General features: G+C 38.4%; 1 protein-coding gene and 1 long non-coding RNA gene across 3 annotated transcripts in view; both read right to left on the bottom strand.

The window, feature by feature from the left end:
- The window catches only part of LOC147845171 (uncharacterized), a 72,309-nt gene extending 67,455 nt beyond the window's left edge, over positions 1–4,854 (bottom strand). The window contains exon 1 of the long non-coding RNA XR_015484478.2: positions 3,801–4,854. This is a non-coding gene — a long non-coding RNA (uncharacterized LOC147845171). The remainder of the gene's footprint in view (positions 1–3,800) is intronic.
- Positions 4,855–15,910: 11,056 nt separating this feature from the next.
- On the bottom strand, positions 15,911–23,255 carry LOC137491048 (uncharacterized). 2 transcript variants are annotated; one of them, XM_087250556.1, is made up of 3 exons: positions 23,205–23,255; positions 22,486–22,629; positions 15,911–17,752 (listed from the first exon to the last, which is right to left on the bottom strand). In XM_087250556.1, the coding sequence occupies exons 2-3, from the start codon at positions 22,568–22,570 to the stop codon at positions 17,037–17,039; spliced, it is 801 nt and encodes a 266-aa protein (XP_087106682.1). In that variant the 5' UTR covers positions 22,571–22,629; positions 23,205–23,255; the 3' UTR covers positions 15,911–17,036. The 2 variants fall into 2 exon arrangements, with proteins under 2 accessions (XP_087106682.1, XP_087106684.1); XM_087250558.1 differs by having other exon boundaries at positions 22,486–22,626.
- Positions 23,256–23,647: the final 392 nt, after the last annotated feature.

Below are 23,647 nucleotides of genomic sequence, written 5' to 3'. Positions count from 1 at the left end.
GAGGAGCAGAGCAGGAGAGAACCAGGCCAGGAAAAGAGAGGCAGGAAAAAGAGACAGAGCCAGAGTTTACCACCTATTTTGTATCTTTCTTGACCATGTGACCACCAATGCTGAGACATTCAAACTGACCAATCAACATGTGACCACACCATAAAACCCCCAAAGTCCACACAACAGGCCCTGATCTTATCAGTATCTGCCTTTGTAGTCAGTATGGACCTTCTTGAGTGAAAAAGCATGTTTTGTATTATAAACAAATGCATCTGATAATTTAGCCTCTTACAATCCTCCCCTGGCACCGTTGTGACACATAAAGAGGCAAAAAGGTGACATTAATGATGAAAATATGCATTGTGATGTGTGCTGCTGTCATCTTCGGACTTCCTGTCCAGGCTGGTTGTAGGAATTAGAATGGTCAGTCTTTGTTGTCCTCCAGCCCTGTGTGAGAGGCTTTAATCGAATGGTGTTGCACTGCTTATATGCAAATTGTCCTTCATACCCCCACAAGAATAGGTGCTGAGGAATGCAGGGAACCCCTGCTCTTCTTTTGAAGTTGATCACAAGACGTGAACCTTTTCTCCATGGATCCTGTATTGGAAAACAGCAAATGGCACAACAAACAGCAGAAGCAAACACACAGCATTTGTCATTGATCAAAGGATTGATGTGGTCAGTTTGAGTTCTCCTCAAGCAAAAATGTCCTTAAATTAATGTAATTAAAATATGGTCAAGATTAAGACAAAATAAAAGCAAACAAGCTCTTTACACAATATCTGGAAACATCAAAATAATTGCTTTACAACAAAATCAACAATAGCTAGTTAAGAGTTTCAGCAAAATATTCAGTGTAACCAAATACAGTGAAATAAACGAATCAATATTCAAAGACAATCACAACTGCATTTAAATGGATTAAATACAAGTAAACACAAATAATATTTGTTGTAGACATGTCAAAAGTGTTACAAAAGCAACAACAATTCAGCATTTTGGATTTAGAATCACAATTTACATTTTGATATAACTTTGTTTAAACAAAAAATAAGTAACTGGTTAAAAATCAAAAGAAACCAAAATAACAACACAAGATGAAAAATCTATAGTTAAAATAAAGTCTGACTGAAAAGACTTAAATAACATGTAAAATCTATATTAAGCTTGTTAGACAAAATAGTGAATTTGACTATGTGTGTGTGAAGATTTGAAACATTGTTCTCTGTGTGGCAGTGTTCCAGCTGTGAGGCTATGTGTTTGTGTAAACATGCTCCTAACAAAAGGTGGAAGTTTTACGGTAGTGTGTAAAATTTAGTCCTGTTGTGACAGGGAGCCAGCATGGAATTTGAGCATGAGATGTGAATGTGATCTGGCTCAAAAAAACTTCCAAATCAATGTTTTATTTTAAAGAAGCATGATAAAGTGCAATGTTCAAGGTTGAATCCTGTAAGAAAACATTTTCATTGTTACTGCAGTTATTACACTGGAGCCACAAGGCAACTCTATACTCCTGTTTGTAGTTTAAACCGCAGCTATATTGAAGATAGCACAGTTAACCACTTTTAGGAGATGAAACTCATCCAACAAATAAACACAAGTACCTTAAAATTAATTAATTTTAGCATACAGTTAATTCCTTCTTTATACGTGACATGCGGTCTAGAATGCATCTGTGGCTTCTAAAACCTCAGACCTGAGTGTTTTTACACCTACAGTGAGAAAATCATGTTTTAAGGAATTACTCAGTCTATGTGTACGTGTAGTATCACACAATACCATTGTGTTCTATGGAAATGAAAATGTGAATAACACAAATATAACAAATTTGGAAATGCAAACAGGATCAGCAATTATTAACTTTTATTGCTATTAGGCTGCTAAGCCGCTAGCAAAGGAAGTTAACAGTTGCAGGCCTTGTATTAACAATGCAGTTAGTTCACTAAGTGTGTTATTAGCAGATGAGTTTTTGTTACGTGAAGACCACTGATTTTTGCTCTTTAGTGATTTCCGTTTTCTCAGAAAATAAGGTGGAGGTCTTCCCTGTCCTGATGTCCAACATTGTTCCTCTCTGTGACCAAACTTTTTACAGGTCATACAAAGCCTGTTTTGTTTGCCTGAGGGTTGATTGCTGTGATCATCTGAGGTTTGAGGGTTTTTAAGACTCTCTAATGCTTCTACACCATGCGTCTTTGCTGCGCTATGGTGTGGCATCACCTTAATTACTGAAACGGGCAAACTCTTTTTAGCTACGGCCTCTGAACAAATCATTTCAGATTCATTACAAGTAACTTCATCTGAGAAGTGAACATGCTTTTTAATCCCATCGCTGTTAAGCATTTCGGGAGACACAAACTTCTGTGTTTTTAGCATAGCTTTTAAATCTGCAATGGTGTCTTTTTGACTTTTGCATTTTTCAGCCAGGGCTAACTGTTCAGCTAGTAAATTATCAAGCTGTAACTTGAGATCTAGAATTTTTGCCTCTGACTTTTCTGCCTCTGATTTTTGAACATCATCAAATTCTTCACATCTAGCCTTTATAATTGAAGGTATTTCTGACATTACATTGCGCAGTTTTGAGTAACACATGTAATTTAGTGCTTCAATTATATCACCACGTTTTGATTTCTTTCCATTTTTGCCAATTATATCCCACCATGCAAATAATGTAGAGACTGAGTCTGTTAATTCAAGTCCCTCTTTGTTAAGTTTGCACAATGTAGGTTCAACTTTTTTGGTCCATAAAGCAAAGAATACATCACTTTCTTTAGAAATGAACCCTTCCATCCTTGAGGAGGTAATCTGAAATTTACCAAATTGAACTATTGAAACAAATTACAGTCTTGTAAATTCTGTTTCATGCAATTTAAGCAAATGGAGAAACAATAAAAGTAGACTTACCCACTCTTGTGGTTAGAAGGCCAATTTTAATCCATTCACCAGGTCAGCTGTTAAAATCCAGCTAAGACCGGCTAAAGTAAATTTCAGAAAAACTCACTGCAAAGGATCCCGGGTTTCGGCACCATCTGTAAGAACGGTCTTTAAACCACAGCGGTTCGAACTGTAGTTCTGCCGAGTGACTAAAAAGAAATCAGCATGATGGTAAAAAACTGTACATTTCTAGTCAAACCATTCTTCTGCAATCTTATACCAAAAACGGAAATAAGGGCAGTATTAATAGCTATAAATGTGGGAGAGCGTTGATATTATGTGATTGTATTGTATTGCTATATGGAACAATTAAGTGTTGATGTTAAATCAAAAGTAATTCACAAATACTTGAAAATGAAATGATTTAATGACAATAATTCTCTATGGTTACAACTGAATTAATAACAAAATACTGTATAAAATGATAAAATATGAAATGATAAAACATATGGTATAAATTGTACCCAGCTTAAATGTAAAATTAAAGTTACCAGAGGTAGAAGGAGAGACACAGAGGGAGGGAGAGAGAGACAAAGAGAGCAGGCCCAAAAGCCTGATAGCAGTAGAGTCAGAGAAGATAGACTCCAGAGGAGGAGAGGAGCAGAGCAGGAGAGAACCAGGCCAGGAAAAGAGAGGCAGGAAAAAGAGACAGAGCTCGAGTTTACCACCTATCTTGTATCTTTCTTGACCATGTGACCACCAATGCTGAGACATTCAAACTGACCAATCAACATGTGACCACACCATAAAACCCCCAAAGTCCACACAACAGGCCCTGATCTTATCAGTATCTGCCTTTGTAGTCAGTATGGACCTTCTTGAGTGAAAAAGCATGTTTTGTATTATAAACAAATGCATCTGATAATTTAGCCTCTTACACTACTGATTACATAACTACCTAGTATTCTGATTTTCACAGGTTAAACACAGTCAAACTTTTGCATACAATGATACCTTGAACAAAAATAATTTGTATTACCTTCCGAAGGAATCTAAGATTTTCTAACACTTTAAAGGCCCCCATACTTCTCTATATTGACTTATCAACTCCCAACACCCTCTAAGACCCCGCAGATGCCCTGTGTATGAGTGACTGGGAGAAGCCTGTGAGGCAAAGAACTGCTATAAAGCATCTCTAAATCAGAATCGTGTTACTGGGCGGTTTGTGTCATCTATAAATGGAGAAGGCGGGGTGCAGAGGGAGAATAAGGCTTGGCGGAGCGACTCTGCTGTTGCAGAGGTGCAATGGTAGTCAGCATTGGAGTATTATGAGTGCTAAATATAGTCAATAGTAATATGAAGAGTAAATAAAAGAGGGGCTCAGCTATAGCGCCGCTGCATTGGTGCTATGGGTAAATGTAACTTGGCAGGGCGTCTCCTCTACTGTTGCAGAGGTGCATTGGTAGTCAGTATAGTATAGTCATGCATGTTCCCATAAGAATGTAAAACCCTGTCGTTAGTGATATGTAGAGGTGAGAGTGAATAAGAGGTCAGCTTGAGCATCGCTGCAGTTGCGCCATAAGATAGTGTAGCTCAGCTGAGCGTCTCTGCTGCTGCAGAGGTGCATTGGGTCAGTGTGGAGGCAATGTGTGCTCCTGCATAAGCATATGCTGCTGTATTTATGCAGGGGAGTGTGAAGATACTGGTATAGGAAGTGTAAGTGTATATGAGCTTGATTAGAGCGTTGCTGCTACGGCAATTGAAATTTAGGCGACCCCTAAATGGGTCAGAGCTGGTGAATAAGAGTGAATGGAAGTAAGGAATAATTGTATTTTGGAGGGAAAATTAAAGGAATAAAAGAGGGGAAGAGGCCTAGAAATGCATATAGGTGGAGGTCTGCTGGAGAGGATCAGCTGGGCTTCCCTGATGAGGTATTGCTCTCTTGAGGTATAAGAAGCTAAGAGGGTTTGAAATGGGTGTGTGTGTGTTTGAATATATATATATATATATATATATATATATATATATATATATATATATATATATATACATATATATATAATGCCCTTGTGTAAATGATCTGTTTGCTTAATAAAGAGAGTTCTTTATCCTGCAAAGTTAGATCAGCTATGCTGTGGTGGAATGTGGGATAAAATTTTGATGTTAGCTCAGAACATCTCAAAACCAAAGTCTAGAGTGAATATAGCATCAAGGGTGTGGGCTGTATGGGTGAAAATGTATCTTTGCAAAGAGTGTGAATGGATGTAGAGCAGGGGTGCTCAATACTGTTCCTGGAGATCTACCTTCCTGCAGATTTCAGTTGCTACCCATATCAAACACATTATAAAAACACATTGAAACATTATAAATATATGCTGAACAGTATAAATAAAACAGATTTTAATACGAATTTCAGCAAACAAATACCCTTTATTAAGATGTCCAAGTTAATGTTTACTTTCACCGTTTTATTTAGGGAAGTTCCTGAGGTAAACAAGTCATTTCTCTGAACTTTAATAATAAATCTTGATAAAATGCAGCACTTCCCACCTCCAGTCGCAATGACTTCTGGGACTTCCAGAGCGAGTTCGGTGCTCAAGTCTGCATCGTTGCGTCCTCGATATCAAGATCACATCCGGGAAGTTTCACGCGTCCTCCGTACTTGCGGTCTTGAGTATTGGAACTGAACTTTGGCAGCTGATGATGACGTTGCAAGAGAACACGAGGAGGCAAGACCGCTGAAGAACGCATATTGAGAAACAGCCAATGGCTGCGTCCGAAACCGCCTACTACTCAGTAGGAACTGCATTTGAATTTAAACGTACTACTCGGCCGTTAGAAAAGTATGTTCTATACAGTATGAATGTGAAAAGTATGAATGGAATTCGGACGTACTACATCCGCCATTTTGTCATGGTCACGTGACCTACCTGCGTCAGTTGCGTCGCTTTACTTCCATTCATGAATTCGCTTGCGGGGCATCATGGGATAGCGCAGCATGTGTGATACACCATTGTGTATCTACAGTAGTAATGTTTGTTTTGTCATTAATGTATCTATTTATTTATATATATACTGTAAAAGTAATTTATTATCACTACTAATGACTGGGTTTGAAACAAAATAACAGCAACAGTTGAGAAAGCATGCGCTGTGGGTTACCATGGCGATACTTGTTGTGTTTACTTCAGATGCTACTAAGCTGCTCCTGAGGAAAGACACTGAAGTTTTCTTGTGATTTTGTTTCTCCTGATAATTCAGGTATGTTTCATAAAAAAAGTCAATATGTTTATTATAATTCATGTAAAAACATGTGAGTACACATTTCCTATGTGTTTTTTTTAAAGTGAATAGCATATTTACAGTTGTTAATTGAAAGGAGTGATTCAGATGAAAGTACCAGTAAAATGACAGTTGGGCTGAGTTTATAACTGACTTCCCAGTAAATGATATGTATTATACTCAGTATGTGATAATTAAACAGAAAGTGACTTATTATTTGTATATATTAGTGGTATATTTGTTAATGTATAAAGTTTATGAGAGTAGAGAGTAACATTGGTAATTGGTGTCAAGTGTAACTGTTACAATTTAAATGATACAAATAACAGACGCATGATTGTTCAGTGAGTTTAGTAGTCTTATGGTAAATGGTTATATACAGAGGTATTTACAAAGAAAGAAAAATGAAATAGATGATTGACAAAGGATTTAAAGTGTAATCTGTGTGCTACTGATAAATATACAGATGGTATAATATTTATATGTGTTGATGAGAGTACAGAGTGTATAAGTATTTGAAGACTTCATTGTTGTAAAAAAAGAGAACAAAACTGTGTGTTTGATAAAATGAAACATGATTTGTGAGGATATGTTTGCTATACTATGACTGTTAATAAACAGATGCTACTAAGCTGCTCCTGAGGAAAGACACTGAAGTTTTCTTGTGATTTTGTTTCTCCTGATAATTCAGGCACTTTAATCTGCCTACGAGTTCCGCGGCCGGGACCCGTAACAGATTCATGGAGGTTCCACCGAGATTTATATCCAGAGTGTAAGGCTAGTGCTGGCATCCAGACTTCATGGTGACGAGACGACGACAGGATTGCGGGCGACTTGAGGCAGCTGCTGACGTCCAAAGAGAGGCAAAAGGGACCAAAGCTGAGAGGAAGGCGGCGCATCACTAGAGGGTCGTGAGAAAGTCTGAAGCTGGACAAGATGGTGGACGAGAGGAAAAGACTCGTCTGGAAAATAAAGAAGAGCCTACACAAGTTGAATGTGCATGAACTGGGGTATATTGCTGACAGCATTACTTCGGTTGCAGGTTTGATTCCACCTACCATAGCCAAGGATGATGAGGAAAGCTGTTTGAATTTCATCATTTCTTATATGCAGAGTGACAGTTTACTGAAACTGGAAGATGAAGGATTTGCACAATTACTAACATTAAGAGACATGATTAATGAGTTGAGTGAGAAGTGTGTGAACAATACTGCGAGTGATCCATCTGTTTTTAATGAACATGAATTTGATGCACATACACAGGCATCTCCTGTACACAGACACACAGATTCTACTGTCACAATAACACACTCACAGTTAAATGAATATCAGAAACTGCTCAGTAGTTATGAGGATTTAGGGAAAAAGCTGTCAGAGTACAAGATTACACAGACAGAACCGAAAACGACACCAACTACAAGACAGTTTGCTTATCCTGAATACTTACCACAACAGCAGAGAGAAAGCATAATGTGTCCAAGAGACTTTCCATATCTACCACATAAAGAGTTCAAGATACATGGTGGTCAGATAGGTGATAGTACTTCAGACATCGGCTATAATAACCTATGCAAACAAATTGATGAAGGCATCAAGATGAATTACTCAGAGAGTGAAATTGTTCAGGCTGTTCTGCGGATAGTTAAATCGGGACAATTCAAGGAAATGCTCATCAATAAAGATGATCTAACTATACCAGAGCTAAAAAGTTTCATACAATCACATTTAAGTGAAAAAGGCAGTAGTGAGCTCTTTCAGGAATTAATGAGTACAAGACAACGAGAACATGAAACTCCACAACAGTTTTTATATCGTGTAATTGGCCTAAAACAAAAAGTAATTTTTACATCCAAACAGAGCAAAACACACATTGAATATGAACCACGAACAGTTCAGAATGTGTTCCTGCGTACCATTCATCAGGGCTTTCTTCCCAAGTACAATGACATCAGAAGTGAATTGAAACCTTTGCTCACAGATCACACAGTAACTGATGAAGCACTGCTGAAACAAGTGACAAAAATCTCAAGCGAGGAAAATGAACGCCAACGACGATTAGGTCAAGTCATACAACGAAGACATACTCAAGCTCATAGTGCACAAATTGACTCAGAGTCCAACGAGAGTGAATTAAATTCAAAAATGCTGAAAAAAAACAAGACAAAGACCATACAAGAACTGAGCGCTCAAGTAGAAGCTTTAAAAAGTACAATTGACAAATTGAAACAAGCTAAAGAACCATGTCACTGCTCTGTACAAATGGGAGTTGGCTCACATGTTATACACAGACCAATGTCAGTGAGAAGAGGAGGGCCATATGGGTGCCCAACGTGTATAGAGGAGAATAACAGCTCATGCAATCATTGCTTTATCTGTGGAGAAAAGGGGCACAGGGCTATTGGTTGTGGTAAAGGGACAAGGGGTACCAGGAATATGTACCAGTCTGCTGAGCTTAGATCATCAACTGGAGAAAGGCCACCAGAGAATGGAGCTTGTGAAGCCAATGCAAACAGTGCCGCCTGCTCTAACATGTCTAGAAAGACAAACTCAACACAGAACAGAGTAGCAGAATTAATTGGAAGCAAATGTTTGTTAAAGTGCAACATCAATGGTTATGCTGTAACTGCCCTTCTTGACACAGGCGCTCAAGTCAGTATTATTGATCAAGCCTGGAAAAGAACTTACTTACCCGATCAGCACTTGCGCCCTCTGAGCGACATATTGGGGTCCAAACCTCTCCACGTCTTGGCTGTTAATGGAGATGTATTGCCATTTGATGGGTGGGTTGAGGCTACAGTAAACCTTCCTGGTAACAGTGACCCACAGTTAGCAGTTCAAGTTCCTTTCCTGGTGGGTAAAATGGCCCTTGAGCGACCTCTCCTGGGATTTAATGTCATTGAACAGTTGGTCAAAGGACAGACAAATGGTCCAAATGTTCTTACAACAATTGCTACTCTGCTAATGGGAGCCATGGAGATTGGAGATGAACAGGCTGAAGTAATCGTAAATTTTATACAAACACAAAAGCCATCTTGTGACACTGAGACCATAGTCAAAGTTGGATGTCAGGATGTTGTTATTCCTTCGGGTCAATTGGCACATGTAAAATGTCAAATACCTGTGGATTTTGACTTGTTAGAGCCTACCATCTTGTTTGAGTCTAATGTAGACAACCAACAGCTTGAACGACTTGACATTGGAGATGGATTACTGGAAGTCTGTGGGAGACAAAGGCCATTCATTAACATTCCAATAGGAAACCATACCAGTTATGACATTACATTACCACGACGAATGACAATCGGTAGTATACAGCCCATTAAAAAAATTGTGGAAACCGACCAAATAACAGAACCAGTACATGTAAAAGTTGACAGTGCAGAGATACAAGGAGGAACTGACAGCAAAAATATTACAGTACCAGATCATTGGGACCCATCTGTAGATTTAAGTCACTTAACTGAAAAACAACAAAGGATAGCAAAGAGAATGTTATACGAAGAGTCTGGGGCTTTTGCGCGCAATGACGAAGATGTGGGTTGTGTCCCAAGTTTGCAGATGCCTATCAATCTGATTGACAACATTCCTGTCCAGAGAGCATACTCCTCAGTTCCTAAGCCACTACATAAAGAAGTTAAAGAGTATATCCAAGATCTGTTGGCCAGAGGTTGGATTGTAAAGTCAAAGTCCCCTTACTCTGCACCGGTAGTTTGCGTAAGAAAGAAAGATGGAACACTTAGACTTTGTGTTGATTATAGACTACTTAACAAGAAAACTGTTCCTGACAGGCATCCCTTGCCTCGCATTCAAGACCTTACAGACACGTTGGGAGGGTACAGCTGGTTCTCGATTTTAGATCAAGGAAAAGCTTATCACCAAGGCTTTATTGCAGAGGGATCACGACATTTGACTGCTTTCATTACTCCTTGGGGCCTTTATGAGTGGGTACGCATTCCGTTTGGCTTAACTAATGCACCTGCTGCCTTTCAACGAAGTATGGAAGAGATGCTGGACTCACTGCGTGATGAATGTTGTATCCCATACCTCGATGATATCTTATGCTACGCAAAAACTTTTGAAGAACATGTGGAAGGACTACGGAAGGTGTTGCAAGCTTTACAGAGACATGGAGTTAAGCTAAGACCAACCAAGTGCGAAATGTTCAGAAAAGAAGTAAGATATGTTGGACGACTGGTCAGTACTGAAGGAGTCAAAATAGACCCTAAAGATTTGGACGCTGTACAAGCCCTAAAAGCAAAGAAACCTACCACAGTAGGAGAAGTCAGAAGGATTTTAGGATTTCTCAGCTACTACAGAGCTTATGTTCAGGATTTCTCTCGCATTGCCAAGCCAATATATGATCTATTGCAAGTAAAACGCGGGACAGAGCCTATTAAAACAAAATCTAAGGCAGATGGAAAAAAGAATGTTCAACTACCATCACGAACACCTATTGAGTGGAAGGAAGAACATCAAAAGATCCTGTGCAAACTAGTTGAAGCTTTGACTACTCCACCTATCCTTGCATATCCTGATTTTGACCTACCTTTCACACTTCATACAGATGCTTCAGAAAAGGGACTTGGAGCGGTACTTTATCAACGTCAAGTTGGAAAAATGAGAGTCATCGGATATGGATCAAGGACATTGACACAGGCAGAACGAAATTACAGACTCCATTCAGGGAAGCTTGAATTGCTTGCACTTAAGTGGGCAATCTGTGAAAAGTTTCGGGACTACTTATTTTATGCCCCACACTTCACAGTTTATACAGACAACAACCCTCTGACCTACATAATGAGTACTGCCAAACTTAACGCTGTGGGGTATAGATGGGTTGGAGAACTGTCAGATTTCCGGTTTGATATTAAGTACAGACCTGGGAAGGTGAATGTGGATGCAGACATTCTTTCCCGATGCCCACTAAGCATTGACCAGTACATCACAGAGTGCACAGAAGAGTTATCTAGTGAGATAGTCAAAACCACATGGGAGGGCACTAAGGCTGCTGAACAAAAGGATGTTGCTTGGGTCGCTGCTCTTAACCAGGCTCAAGAAGAACAACTTGAGAATGATGCTGGTGAAGTCTTAGGAAAGCTAAGTTATAATGAACTACGGAAGGCACAGAGACTGGACTCAGCTATTGGTGAGATTATTAGAATGAAAGAGTCCAATGCAAGTCTCACTAATGACATGAGGCAAAGAGCCAGTGGACCTGTAAAAAAACTTATGCACGAATGGTCAAGACTACACCTGGATGATGGATTATTGTACAGGAGAACTGAGCAACGACGTCAATTTGTTCTACCAGCTCAATACAAGCAGTTAGTATTCCAGCACTTACATAATGACATGGGTCACGTGGGGGTAGAGAGAGTCCTAAACCTAGCAAGAGACCGATTCTTTTGGCCATTCATGAAGAAAGACATTGAGATATATGTTACACGAAAGTGTCCTTGCATCAAACAAAAAAGGCCAGCTATACCCGAGAGAGCTCCAATGGGTAGTATAAGTACTAGCTCCCCATTTGAATTAGTATCAATAGACTATCTCCATTTGGAACGTAGCAGAGGGGGTTATGAATATATACTAGTCCTGGTGGATCATTTCACAAGATTTGCTCAGGCATATGCAACTAAAAATAAGTCTGGAAGAACAGCAGCAGAAAGAATTTTCAACGACTTCATTCCCCGGTTTGGATTTCCAACTAAACTACATCACGATCAGGGTAGAGAGTTTGAAAATGACGTCTTCAAAACCTTGCGACAACTGTCAGGAATGAGCCATTCAAGAACTTCTCCATATCACCCTCAGGGCAATCCTGCTGAGAGGTTTAACAGAACACTACTCCAGATGATGAGAACACTGGCAGAGAAGGAAAAGGAAAAATGGAAAGAACATTTACCACAGATTGTGCATGCGTACAATTGCACACGACATGAAGCGACAGGATACTCACCGTTTTATTTACTCTATGGACGACACCCACGACTACCCATTGATCTTGTGTTCAAAGTGACTAACGAAGAGAAAAGTGATGATCCAAGAGGATATGCTAAACAGTGGGCAAAGCGAATGACAGAAGCTTACAGAATCGCTTTAGAGAACAGTAAGAACTCAAGTGCGAGAGGAAAATTGTACTATGATAAAAAGTCTAGAGGAGTTATCCTACAGCCTGGTGACAGAGTACTAGTGAGAAACCTAAATGAGAGAGGTGGACCAGGAAAATTGAGATCATATTGGGAGCAAACTATATACATTGTCAAAGAGCAAATAAATGATGGACCAGTCTACCGAGTGGTTGCAGAGATAGACGGCTCAAAATCAAGAGTTTTGCACAGGAATCTACTTCATCAAGTTAATGACTTACCAGTAGAAATTCCAGAGGAAGTATCTAAACAAAGAACCAAAAGAAATCGAACAAAACAAAATGATGAGACAAGATCACCCTTTGAGTCTGATAGTGATGAGAATCCGGATGAGAACTATTATTGGTTGAGGGCACGACAAACACAAGAGAACAACCAAAGACTCATCATTAACCAACCAGCTGATAACCCTACCTGTGATCCTCCACAACGACAATCTGAAAGAGAAAGAAAAACACATTGGAGAACACAACCTATAGAAAACAAGAAACCTATCTGTCATCCTTTGCGACAACAATCTTGTGAACGACCTGAAAAAGAAAGATTAAGAAAACGGACAGAGATTCGAGAACAACCTATAAAAAATGAAAGGCTTACCTGTAATCTTCCTAATGAAAATGAACTTACCTGTGAAAGACAAATGACATGGACAGAGACATTGACAGGACAATCTGAAAAAGAAGAGGAACAAGTTGAAGAAGAATGTAGTCAGATATACAAAGATGATACACCTAAGCAAGACGCTTTTAAAATACCTACCTTGAGTTCAGAGGAAACTGACCAAACAAGCCAAGTCCGAAGATCCACACGTGACAGAAGACCCACATCTAGACTAACTTATGAAATGCTAGGTCAGCCAGAAATTCAGTCATACCCAACAGTAAACACTTTAGAGACTTATGAGATGAATCAGACACCACATTGGGGGTTACCATCCTACCAAACTACACCTTACCTTACACCTTGCATTAGTACAGCATTTTCCTTTCTTACGCCACAAGTCACATTTCCATTTTGGATAGCTCCTATGACAATAGGGTACTAAAAGATTAAGGATAAAAGGTGTTATGATGAGAGATTATACTGGCAGGAGCCATCTTTTCTTTGTTGGGGAGTGTGTGATACACCATTGTGTATCTACAGTAGTAATGTTTGTTTTGTCATTAATGTATCTATTTATTTATATATATACTGTAAAAGTAATTTATTATCACTACTAATGACTGGGTTTGAAACAAAATAACAGCAACAGTTGAGAAAGCATGCGCTGTGGGTTACCATGGCGATACTTGTTGTGTTTACTTCAGATGCTACTAAGCTGCTCCTGAGGAAAGACACTGAAGTTTTCTTGTGATTTTGTTTCTCCTGATAATTCAGGTATGTTTCATAAAAAAAGTCAATATGTTTATTATAATTCATGTAAAAACATGTGAGTACACATTTCCTATGTGTTTTTTTTAAAGTGAATAGCATATTTACAGTTGTTAATTGAAAGGAGTGATTCAGATGAAAGTACCAGTAAAATGACAGTTGGGCTGAGTTTATAACTGACTTCCCAGTAAATGATATGTATTATACTCAGTATGTGATAATTAAACAGAAAGTGACTTATTATTTGTATATATTAGTGGTATATTTGTTAATGTATAAAGTTTATGAGAGTAGAGAGTAACATTGGTAATTGGTGTCAAGTGTAACTGTTACAATTTAAATGATACAAATAACAGACGCATGATTGTTCAGTGAGTTTAGTAGTCTTATGGTAAATGGTTATATACAGAGGTATTTACAAAGAAAGAAAAATGAAATAGATGATTGACAAAGGATTTAAAGTGTAATCTGTGTGCTACTGATAAATATACAAATGGTATAATATTTATATGTGTTGATGAGAGTACAGAGTGTATAAGTATTTGAAGACTTCATTGTTGTAAAAAAAGAGAACAAAACTGTGTGTTTGATAAAATGAAACATGATTTGTGAGGATATGTTTGCTATACTATGACTGTTAATAAACAGATGCTACTAAGCTGCTCCCGAGGAAAGACACTGAAGTTTTCTTGTGATTTTGTTTCTCCTGATAATTCAGGCACTTTAATCTGCCTACGAGTTCCGCGGCCGGGACCCGTAACACATGCATGGGATGCGCACTCCGGAATCTAGCCAGAAGTAGTAAGTCATCCGGGTACTTCTCGCATACTGATTTTCGAATTCGGACATACTACTCGGCTAGCATACTGATTTTGTTGTACTATATAGTATAGTATTCTATTCACGCTGGTCTCTCCAGACTTCCCTTTAAAGCATGCACGTTACTGAATGTGGACCGCTCGGAGATCAGTGAGAGTTTGGCTTCATTGTGGTGGCTTGGATCGCTGGCGTCTTGAGTTTAGTCGGAGTTGTGGCTTGTGTTGTGTGGGGCAGTTGAAGTAGAAGTAGGAAAAACTGATGTGCCGGCGTCTTGCGGGGATTCAGGCTGGAATGCAGGCAAGGCATCGGGTGAAGTTTTGAGTAGAGCGGGGTTCTGGCTGGAGGAGTTTTTGTTTGTTGTTTTTTGTTAAGCTGCATCGAATGAGCGAAACTCTGTAGACATTGATCAGATCTGTACGGTTTCTCTCCAGTGTGTGTTTTCAGATTTGTTAAGTGATTAAACCTCTTGTCACATTGTGAACACTTATACGGTCTCTCCAGTGTGAATCGTCTGGTGCAGTTTAAATTTTGGAGCTGTAATAAAAGTCTTCACACACTCAAGCACACATACTCTTACACACCAGTGTGGATCTTCATGTGGTCATTAAGTTTTGCTGATTCGTTGAAACTCTTCTGCTGATTCGTTGAAACTCTTCCCACACTGAGTGCATGTCAATTGTTTCTCTCCAGTGTGGGTCTTCATACATTTATTAAGGTCTGAGGAGTTGCTGAAACTTTCCACACCGAAGCTGCGGTCACATTAGAGCATTGAGCATGAAAAATTCTGTTGTACGGCACTGCAAAAAAGGGGCGGGATTAAATAAGATTTTTAGACATTAAAAAGGAGAGCGGTTGGTCCATATTTTACATTTCTGTCCAGAGAAGTCATGTTTTGATATTCGATTGGTCTCACACTGTCAAGTGATGTGATTTCGCAGGTCAGAGTTCACCAAGCTTGAACTTTACAATGCAGTGAACTGCAAAACTTGATGCACGAACTTGCATTTCCGGTCTGGCGCATTCACGTGCGCATGAATGGAAATCTATGGGGAGAAAAGTCCAGTGTGACCGTGGCTTAAGTGCAAGTGAATGGTTTCTCTACAGTACGGCTCATCATGTTGTAGGGGATCAACCTACATTTTAAGATCGATCAGGGTTTATTAGCTCATTTTAATGTACCGGATCTTAAAGATTTGTATCATTGATTTGACTCAATTGAGTCAGACTGAATCAGATTAAAAGATTCACACTTTATCTACCATTTGTCTTGCAAATTGAAGTCATTGTATCTTACCAATCTTGTTAAGATTATTTATGTGGCCAACGGTAATAACATAACACACTATTGGGTTAACTTTTAGCAAGGTAACAAGATCTACAGCTCAAGGCAATGACTTAGAAACACATAAACAAGAACACAATTCTTACAAAATGAGAACAAAGATTTATTGAGCTACACTACGATACATGAAACTAACTACGTAATAAGCAAACAACAAACAAACTCGCACACAGAGGCAGTTCAGAGGATGTAAAGAGTTGACTACCATCCCAAATTCATTCTAAAACTTGTAACACCACCTTGTAACACAAAGCATGTAACGTTTGTTCGTTACAAACTTCTAACAAGATCTTAGAATCACACCTGAGAAACCACAAAAGCAGAGATATGGCTTATCTTTAACTGTTTACAAGACAACGTTTGTTTGTTACTTGCACCTTTGCTGAAGATGAATCTCCCTCACCAGTTGGCCTTGGGTAAACACAATGCTCCTGATTGGCTGGTGGCTTCTGTGACGTCCTTGGAATTCTCTCGCTCATGGGTGGGTAGTTCTGGGTTACTGAGGTGACGGACTGATGAAAGTCGGTTTGCGGAAGTTCGTGCGGTTTCAAAGCAAAGTTTCTTTGTTGAAGGGTGTTTTTAAGTGACCTGGTCTGATCCATCCCTATGGCACTGTCTGCCAATGAGCAGTTGCCATGAAGGGCGGGGCCACACCCTGTGCCGACGTAGAAAGTGTCAATCATTAACACACTGCATGTAAATTTTACATGGTAAAACTCTTGCAAGATTAAAATTATCTTACATCAAATGTTACAAGATGAATACTGTTTGTACTACTAGTTTTTAATTTACACCAACAGATTGCAAATGTCACTAGCTTTCATTCAAGACCAGATATCATACATTTCAGACACACGCAGATCAATTTAATCTGCTTTAAGGGTTAAAACATTCTAACATTTTAAGAGATTGTCTTTCATTTGTATGCATTAATGTTTCTAGAGATCTCTTTGTCTCTATGAAATTGTGCATCTGACAGGATGTGCCCAAAGCACATGACCATGTAGAGGAGTCATTTAAAACTCTTGTGAGGTGGTTCCTGCTGAAAATCCTGTAAAGCCCCTTTGTTTAGTTTAAATCATTTGCTAATTTTGCTGAAGGGTACCTGTAACATCTGCGGCCAAAGTATTGGTGCTTTGTTATCCTGATGGTTTAAGCCCTTAAGCCAGTTTAATGACAGAGACAATTTGCAGATGCCCAGGATTTCAGATTCAACTCGTGTTGACCACTGCAATATGCCTATGAGTTCCTTCAACGTGTTTATTAAGGGATGATGATTTGCTGAAACTCTTTCCACACTGAGTGCATGTGAATGGTTTAGCTCCAGTGTGGATCCTCATGTGGTGATTACGGTGTGATGAGCAGTTAATACTTTTCCCACAAATGGTGCATGTGAATGGTTTCTCTCCAGTGTGGATCCTCATGTGTAGATTAAGGTGTGATGATTGGCTGAAACTCTTACCACACTGAGTGCATGTGAATGGTTTCTCTCCAGTGTGGATCCTCATGTGTAGATTAAGGTTTGATGATTGGATGAAACTCTTCCCGCACTGAGTGCATGTGAATGGTTTCTCTCCAGTGTGGATCCTTATGTGTTGATTAAGGTTTGTTGAGCAATTAAAACTCTTCCCACACTGAGTGCATGCATATGGTTTCTCTCCAGTGTGGATCCTCATGTGTTGAATAAGGTGAGATGATTGGTTGAAACTCTTCGCACACTGAGTGCATGTGAATGGTTTCTCTCCAGTGTGGATCATCATGTGAATCTTACGTTTGCTTTTGCTTGCCAAACTCTTTCCACACTGAGTGCAGGTGAAACGATTCTTGTCTCTCCTTTTTAAAACACCATCAGTCTGTAAATGAGTTTTTTCCTCAATTTTGACATGATGTTCCTCCTCTTTATTCTCCTCATTCTCTTCAATTAGGTCTGAAATAAATAAAACATTAGTTTTCATTAAGTCTTAAAAACTCTCATCAAAAGCTGAAAAGTGAAAAGACACTGGAAACATTGGCTATACACACTGTAATTTTGATCCACATTAAATGTAAAATAAATCAGATCATATTTTGTTTGGTCCATTAACGTGTACACATTTAAGCAGATTCAATTCAATTCATCTTTATTTATCTAGTGCTTTTACAATGTAAATTGTGTCAAAGCTGCTTAACATAGAAGTTATAGTAAATTTAAACAGTGTCAGTCCAGTTTTCAGAGTTTTTCATAAAAGTAATTTTGGTCATATTGATAAAACAAAGATTTCTACGAAATGTATCAAAAAAAGTGCTGGGGTAACAGCTGAATATTTGCCTCACAGATATGAGACATACCTGTACAGCATCTGCATAAAGGCTGGAATGTGCACCTTTCAACTTGTGTGCTGTTGGGTCATTTTCATCCATTTTGGGGTGATTTTGAGGCTTAATTTGGCCCAAACGTTCTCAGTGTTTCAGCAAATGGACTGATATTTGGGGACATCTTATTTTGACATATTCTGGAAAAATGCTCCATTGGCCTCTATTATAAAAATTTTTATAGTGCAAATAAAATACAATAAATAATAATAACAACAACAACAACATGGAAATCACTCAAATAAGCATATAAATGAGAGTAATAAATTCATCAAGACACAATGAAGTCCCCATCAATGGGAAAATGCTTTAAAATTTTTTTTTAAAAACCTCAATACACTCTGGGCAAATTTACTCCCTTTTCATTATATTCATGGCTGTTTTTTCTCCATTGACCTCTATTATAAGAACATTTTTATTGCAAAGCCATGACAGCACATATTCATGAATTTATGATTGTTGGTGTTCTTTGTGACGGCAAAAAGGAAATGGGTGAGAGAATAAAGGAGGAGGAGGAGAGTTGAAGAGGACAGCATTATGTGGTGTGTAGAAGAAAGAGAAGTTGACTGAACTGTTGCAGTGTGGGGAAACGAGTAGAGAAGTCGGGTCGAGATGAGCAGTGTAAACTTAACGACTGGCTGTGAGAAACAAAAAGCGGAAGTATGTATTGAAGCAACAGATCAAAGACCGCTGTCTTGTTACTGAAGTGCACGTGACGTCGTTGAATGTGTGCGTCACTAAAGCAGTGGCGTAGCGGACGGGCCCGCAGGGCACGCACCGCGGGGGGGCCCCGCGTGATTAGGGGGCCCCGCATCGTCGCGATTTTTAATAATTGATAATTCGGCAACCGCAATAATCAAACTCTTGGTCGGAACCAAAGTTCACAGGTCTGTGTTCTCTGAACACCTCTCAAGTGGTGGACTACTTCATTCTGATTGCTTGCCGCCAATGTTGCCAACTTAGCGACTTTGTCATTAGATTTAGCGATTTTTCAGACCCCCCTAGCGACAAATCTATCGACTTTTTTGTGTGTTATTGGAGTTTTTTTTGTAGATTGTCATTTGTCCATACTGTAGCGTCCCTACTCTTCTCAACGAGCTGCGTGTGATGCCGCCGACCCCTCCCCCGCCTCACAGCACTGACAGGCAGCCTAGTCAGTCCTCGTACAGCAGCCTCTCCCACCTGCAGCCCGAGAGCAGATCACCCCTCTGCGTACCGACGACAAATGGTTTAGCACAGGCAGTGTGAAGGTATTTCCCTTGTACAGTCAATCCGATCTACTTCTCCTTTATTTTAACAATTTAATTGGACCGTTTATTCTTTTCTTGTTCACAATCACAGATATTTTAGTGACAGTTTCTAAACTTGTTTATTACATATGAGAGATTACTGCACATACACTACACATATATAATGACATACTGTATTCAAACAGCAATACATTTAGTTAAATAAACATGCTTTTATAAAGTGTAGTGCAATTATAAATACCCCTTTATTAACCATAGGCTGTTAAACAAACAGAAACAGTAGAACGTTATTACGTCAGTGATATGCAAATTGACGTATGACGCATCCATCCCCCCCCCCAAACTTCATCAGGGGGCCCCGTCAGCGATCCCTGCAGGGGGGCCTCCGCATTTTGCGCTACGCCACTGCACAAAAGACTTCAGTGCAGTGTGTCCTGAACAAAATCAACTCACCGATTTATCTTTCTCGCTGGCATGGAGTCAGCTGCCAACTCACCGGCTGGGTTCAACAACACCCTCAACCTTCACATCCACATTCGCCATTCCCCACTCATGTCCCTTGACCCCTCCGCTCCGTGGGTAAGAAGCAAAAGTTTTTGTTTTCTTTGCCCAAATGCTCATTTTGTTTCTCTTGTTTTGTTTTCTCCCCGTACTATTGTTATCATTATTATTTTCCCCGTTTTCAGATGTGACGAATCTGCTGGCCTGAAATTATTTGCATTTTTTTCTTTCATTTGAGTTATAAGTGCTGAGGGTTCTGCGTTTCATTGTTATATTGTTTGTTTTGTTGTAGATACTGTTTGTGTGTGAAAAGTATTTTTTATTATTATTATTGACTAATACAAACTTTATTTAGACAATTACAGCAATTATCTGAGTTTTTTCTGGTTCTCATTGTTTGTTATTTTATTTATTTATTTATTTTTTATTATTTGTAACTGGTGGTGAGAGCTAGCCGTGGTATATTTTGTTTGAAATGTATTTTGACAGATATTCTGTCTGGCGCCCAAGATTAACTGCTTAAAAACAAGTGACAAACATATTTGTTTAATATTTGTTTATTGTATTTTTTTTTGGGGGGGGGGGGGGGGGGGGATCACCATTCCCACATCACCATTACATTTCCCTGTTGGGAAGAGATTTGTGATTTTTAAAATTGATTATCAGTTTCAGTGCAAAAAAGTTTCTGCCTTATGGAGTATAGTGTGTGTGTGTGTGTGTGTGTGTGTGTGTGTGTGTGTGTGAGAGAGAGAGAAAGAGAGAGAAGCTGGATTTATTGACCTTATTCTAAAATGCGTAAGTGCGCCTGTTTTCGCGATTGTTTTAGAACTTCCCATTCAGTCGCCTAAGGTAGAAATGACTAGGAATAATAAACGGCAGAAAATAGTCAAACTACTTGCTCAACAAGCAAATGTTTGCATGACTATACAGACCAAGTAGAATAATATAATAAGGAAATATCAGTTTGCAACATCAAACAGCGAAAATAGCAGTTTTTAATGTCTAAAAATGAATGTAAGTGAAAGACCGGAAGTCTCGTGCCAAAAAGATTCAAATGGCTGCGCTCGCTTGTTGGCAAAGAATAAGGTGAATACTCTAGCCTGGTACCGCATCAAGCACCACCGCTGACTGCACGCTCCTCCCCACGAAATGGACGAGGCCTTACTCGCCACGTTCGCCATTGTGATATTCTTTAAAATGACAGGGGGCGGTCAAAAGAAACCCACTGTAAAGTCAGACGGATACACAGAGAAGTAGAAAGTTTCCGAAACTACGTAATTTCATAAATATCATTTAATGTTTTTAAACTAAATAGATTTTTTGTTTATATAAATTATTTTAATGATATAAGGATTTTTATGACCATTCAAGATTTTTTTTTAATCAAACTTTGGTGCATCACTTGCTTCTGTTCATATCTCGGACAGTTCTAGCCATTATAATTTCTTAAAATATTAATGACAGCAGAACATGGGCTGCCCTACAAATACATATTTTTATTATGGCAAGAATGAAAGCAAAAAAAGAAAAAGTACACTTACTAAAAAATACATGTTCCTTAAGATTTAGCCCGCTCCACAATTCAAACATTACTGTATGGCTAGTTTCTCCCCTCTGCTTATGCTAAAAAGGCAATAATGGTCCAACGTTTCTGACCATTTTCACCAATAAAGCATAGAAGAACAGGCATCAGTATATTGTAAACTGATAGGTTCAAATATTCCCTGTGTGTTTAGTTTTTGTGAAGTTTCAGTGCACTTTACTGACGCATTTCTTAAAACAGTTTGCACAGAGAGAACAGAGGGAATTCTAGACATCTAATTGTTGTTGTTCTGAGATTGTATGTAAATCGGTCTACAAACTTGTTGAGTGTTGAAACTGGCCTCTGCTGAAGAAACTGCAAACTGTCTACAGTAAACTTTCTTTTAATTGAATCTCTGACTCCTGCTCTTCTTCATCTGATAGACGGGTAATTTTTGGGTTAAAACTGTTGGTCCCCCTACAAAGTGTATTTATGCACTCACACTAAAATCTGCTGTTTTACTCCACTGAACTCCATATATAAGACAGAAACTTTTTTTTGAACAGGCCTATCTAAAGGGTGAATGCAGCCAACTGATGATCAACAGTAAAAATGACACATTTGACCTCTTCCCAACAGAGAAAACAGCAACAATCTAGAATGCATGATTATTTGGTGTCATGGCTCAACGGTTAAATGTGGTTATAATAGAAGTCAATGGGTCAAAAACAGCCAAGAACATAATGAAAGGGTATATAGATTGCGAGATTAATCGTATTATCATCACGATAACGATATTTTTGGCCCACGATCATGAAAATGGGAGACTAATAATTCATAAAAGAATGACAAAATAAATGAGAACAAGTAACAAATGAAACTCATTCCTGTCTTTCAATGAGTGCTTATGTGCATTTAGGAGAACTAGGCAGCACACTCAGGGCTGCAAGATGGATTAATTTAGTATTCTTATTATTAAAATATATCTGAATGAGGATTAAATGACTGAGTTGGTCTTTGAGAATGAAAACCAACCTGTTTGTTCCTGCAGATCTTCCAGTTTGACTGTGAATGTTTCTTCAATCTTCACATCTACACTCTCCTCTTTAATAAACGCCATCAGTGTGGAGATCAGTCGCTTCAGCAGAATTTTTCTCTGTGTTTGGACACTTTATCCTGCTTAAAATGAACAAAACAATAAAAATGTTCCGTTTAAAATAAATAAAACAATGAACAGAAATAAAGTAACTTCTATTCAACACTTGCTTCAACAGTCTCTTTGTATGAAAGAAATTAACAAAAAGAAATCGGGTAAGTCAGAGCAAGAAACAAAAGCCACAAATAACCTGATTAAAACTAGTACTCCATTTCTTATAGTGATGTATACTTAGAATGGAATGACATTATACTATTTAATAAAGTAAACCTTCATTAAAACACTTATTACACACTGTTACATCTCTGTAACTTTATTTAAGTATGTTCTTAATTGTTGTTTGTTTTATTTACTTTATTGTCTGCTTACAGCAACGTGTAGCATTTTTTTTTTTGCCCAAGACAAATTTCCTCTCGGGGACAAAAAGTTTATCCTATCTTTATTCAAACAATAGACCTCATTACTGTGAGTGAAATAGTACTACGTTGTATAAAGGGTTAAAATAATATTGTCAACAGCAGGTACATAATTTAGCACTGAATAAAAAAACTAACTTTAATCAATCGCTTTATATAAGTGTAAACGCTTTAAAACAAACCTTTCTCCAGTTGAATCGCAGCGCGGGAGCGGCGCAGGCTTATGACGTCACAATCCACGCCAAAATAAAAGCCTTTTTAACCTTTTTTTTTTTTTTGGCACTTAAGTTACTTTTAGTCATGACTTGATATTTATAGTTTTTCTCTGCGTTTTGACTTTTTATCCTGTTAAAAATTAACAAAACAATAAAAATGTCCTGTTTAAAATAAATAAAACTTTAAACAGAAACAAAATAACTTCCTCTTCCAACAGTTTATTTATATAAGAGTAATTAACAAAAATAAATCCAGTAAGTCCGAGCAAGAAACAATAGCCACAACTGAGCTGATTAAAATTAGTACTGCATTTTTTATATATAGTGATGTATACTTAGATTGAAGTGAAATTATTTTATTTAAAAAAAAAACCTTCATTAAGACTCTTAATACACTAACGTTGTTCCAT

Source organism: Danio rerio, chromosome 4 (assembly GCF_052040795.2).
Source record: "Danio rerio strain M-AB ecotype USA chromosome 4, GRCz13ab, whole genome shotgun sequence".
NCBI classification, from domain to species: Eukaryota; Metazoa; Chordata; class Actinopteri; order Cypriniformes; family Danionidae; genus Danio; species Danio rerio.
This window is presented reverse-complemented; position numbering and strand designations above follow the sequence as displayed.

What these genes read in the sequence shown, in the direction of transcription:
- LOC137491048 (XM_087250556.1), bottom strand. Translation starts at nt 22,570, where the DNA reads ATGGCGTTTATTAAAGAGGAGAGTGTAGATGTGAAGATTGAAGAAACA. An exon ending in AGATCTGCAGGAACAAACAG is followed by an intron (nt 17,753 to 22,485) that starts GTTGGTTTTCAT and finishes TATTTATTTCAG; the next exon opens with ACCTAATTGAAGAGAATGAG.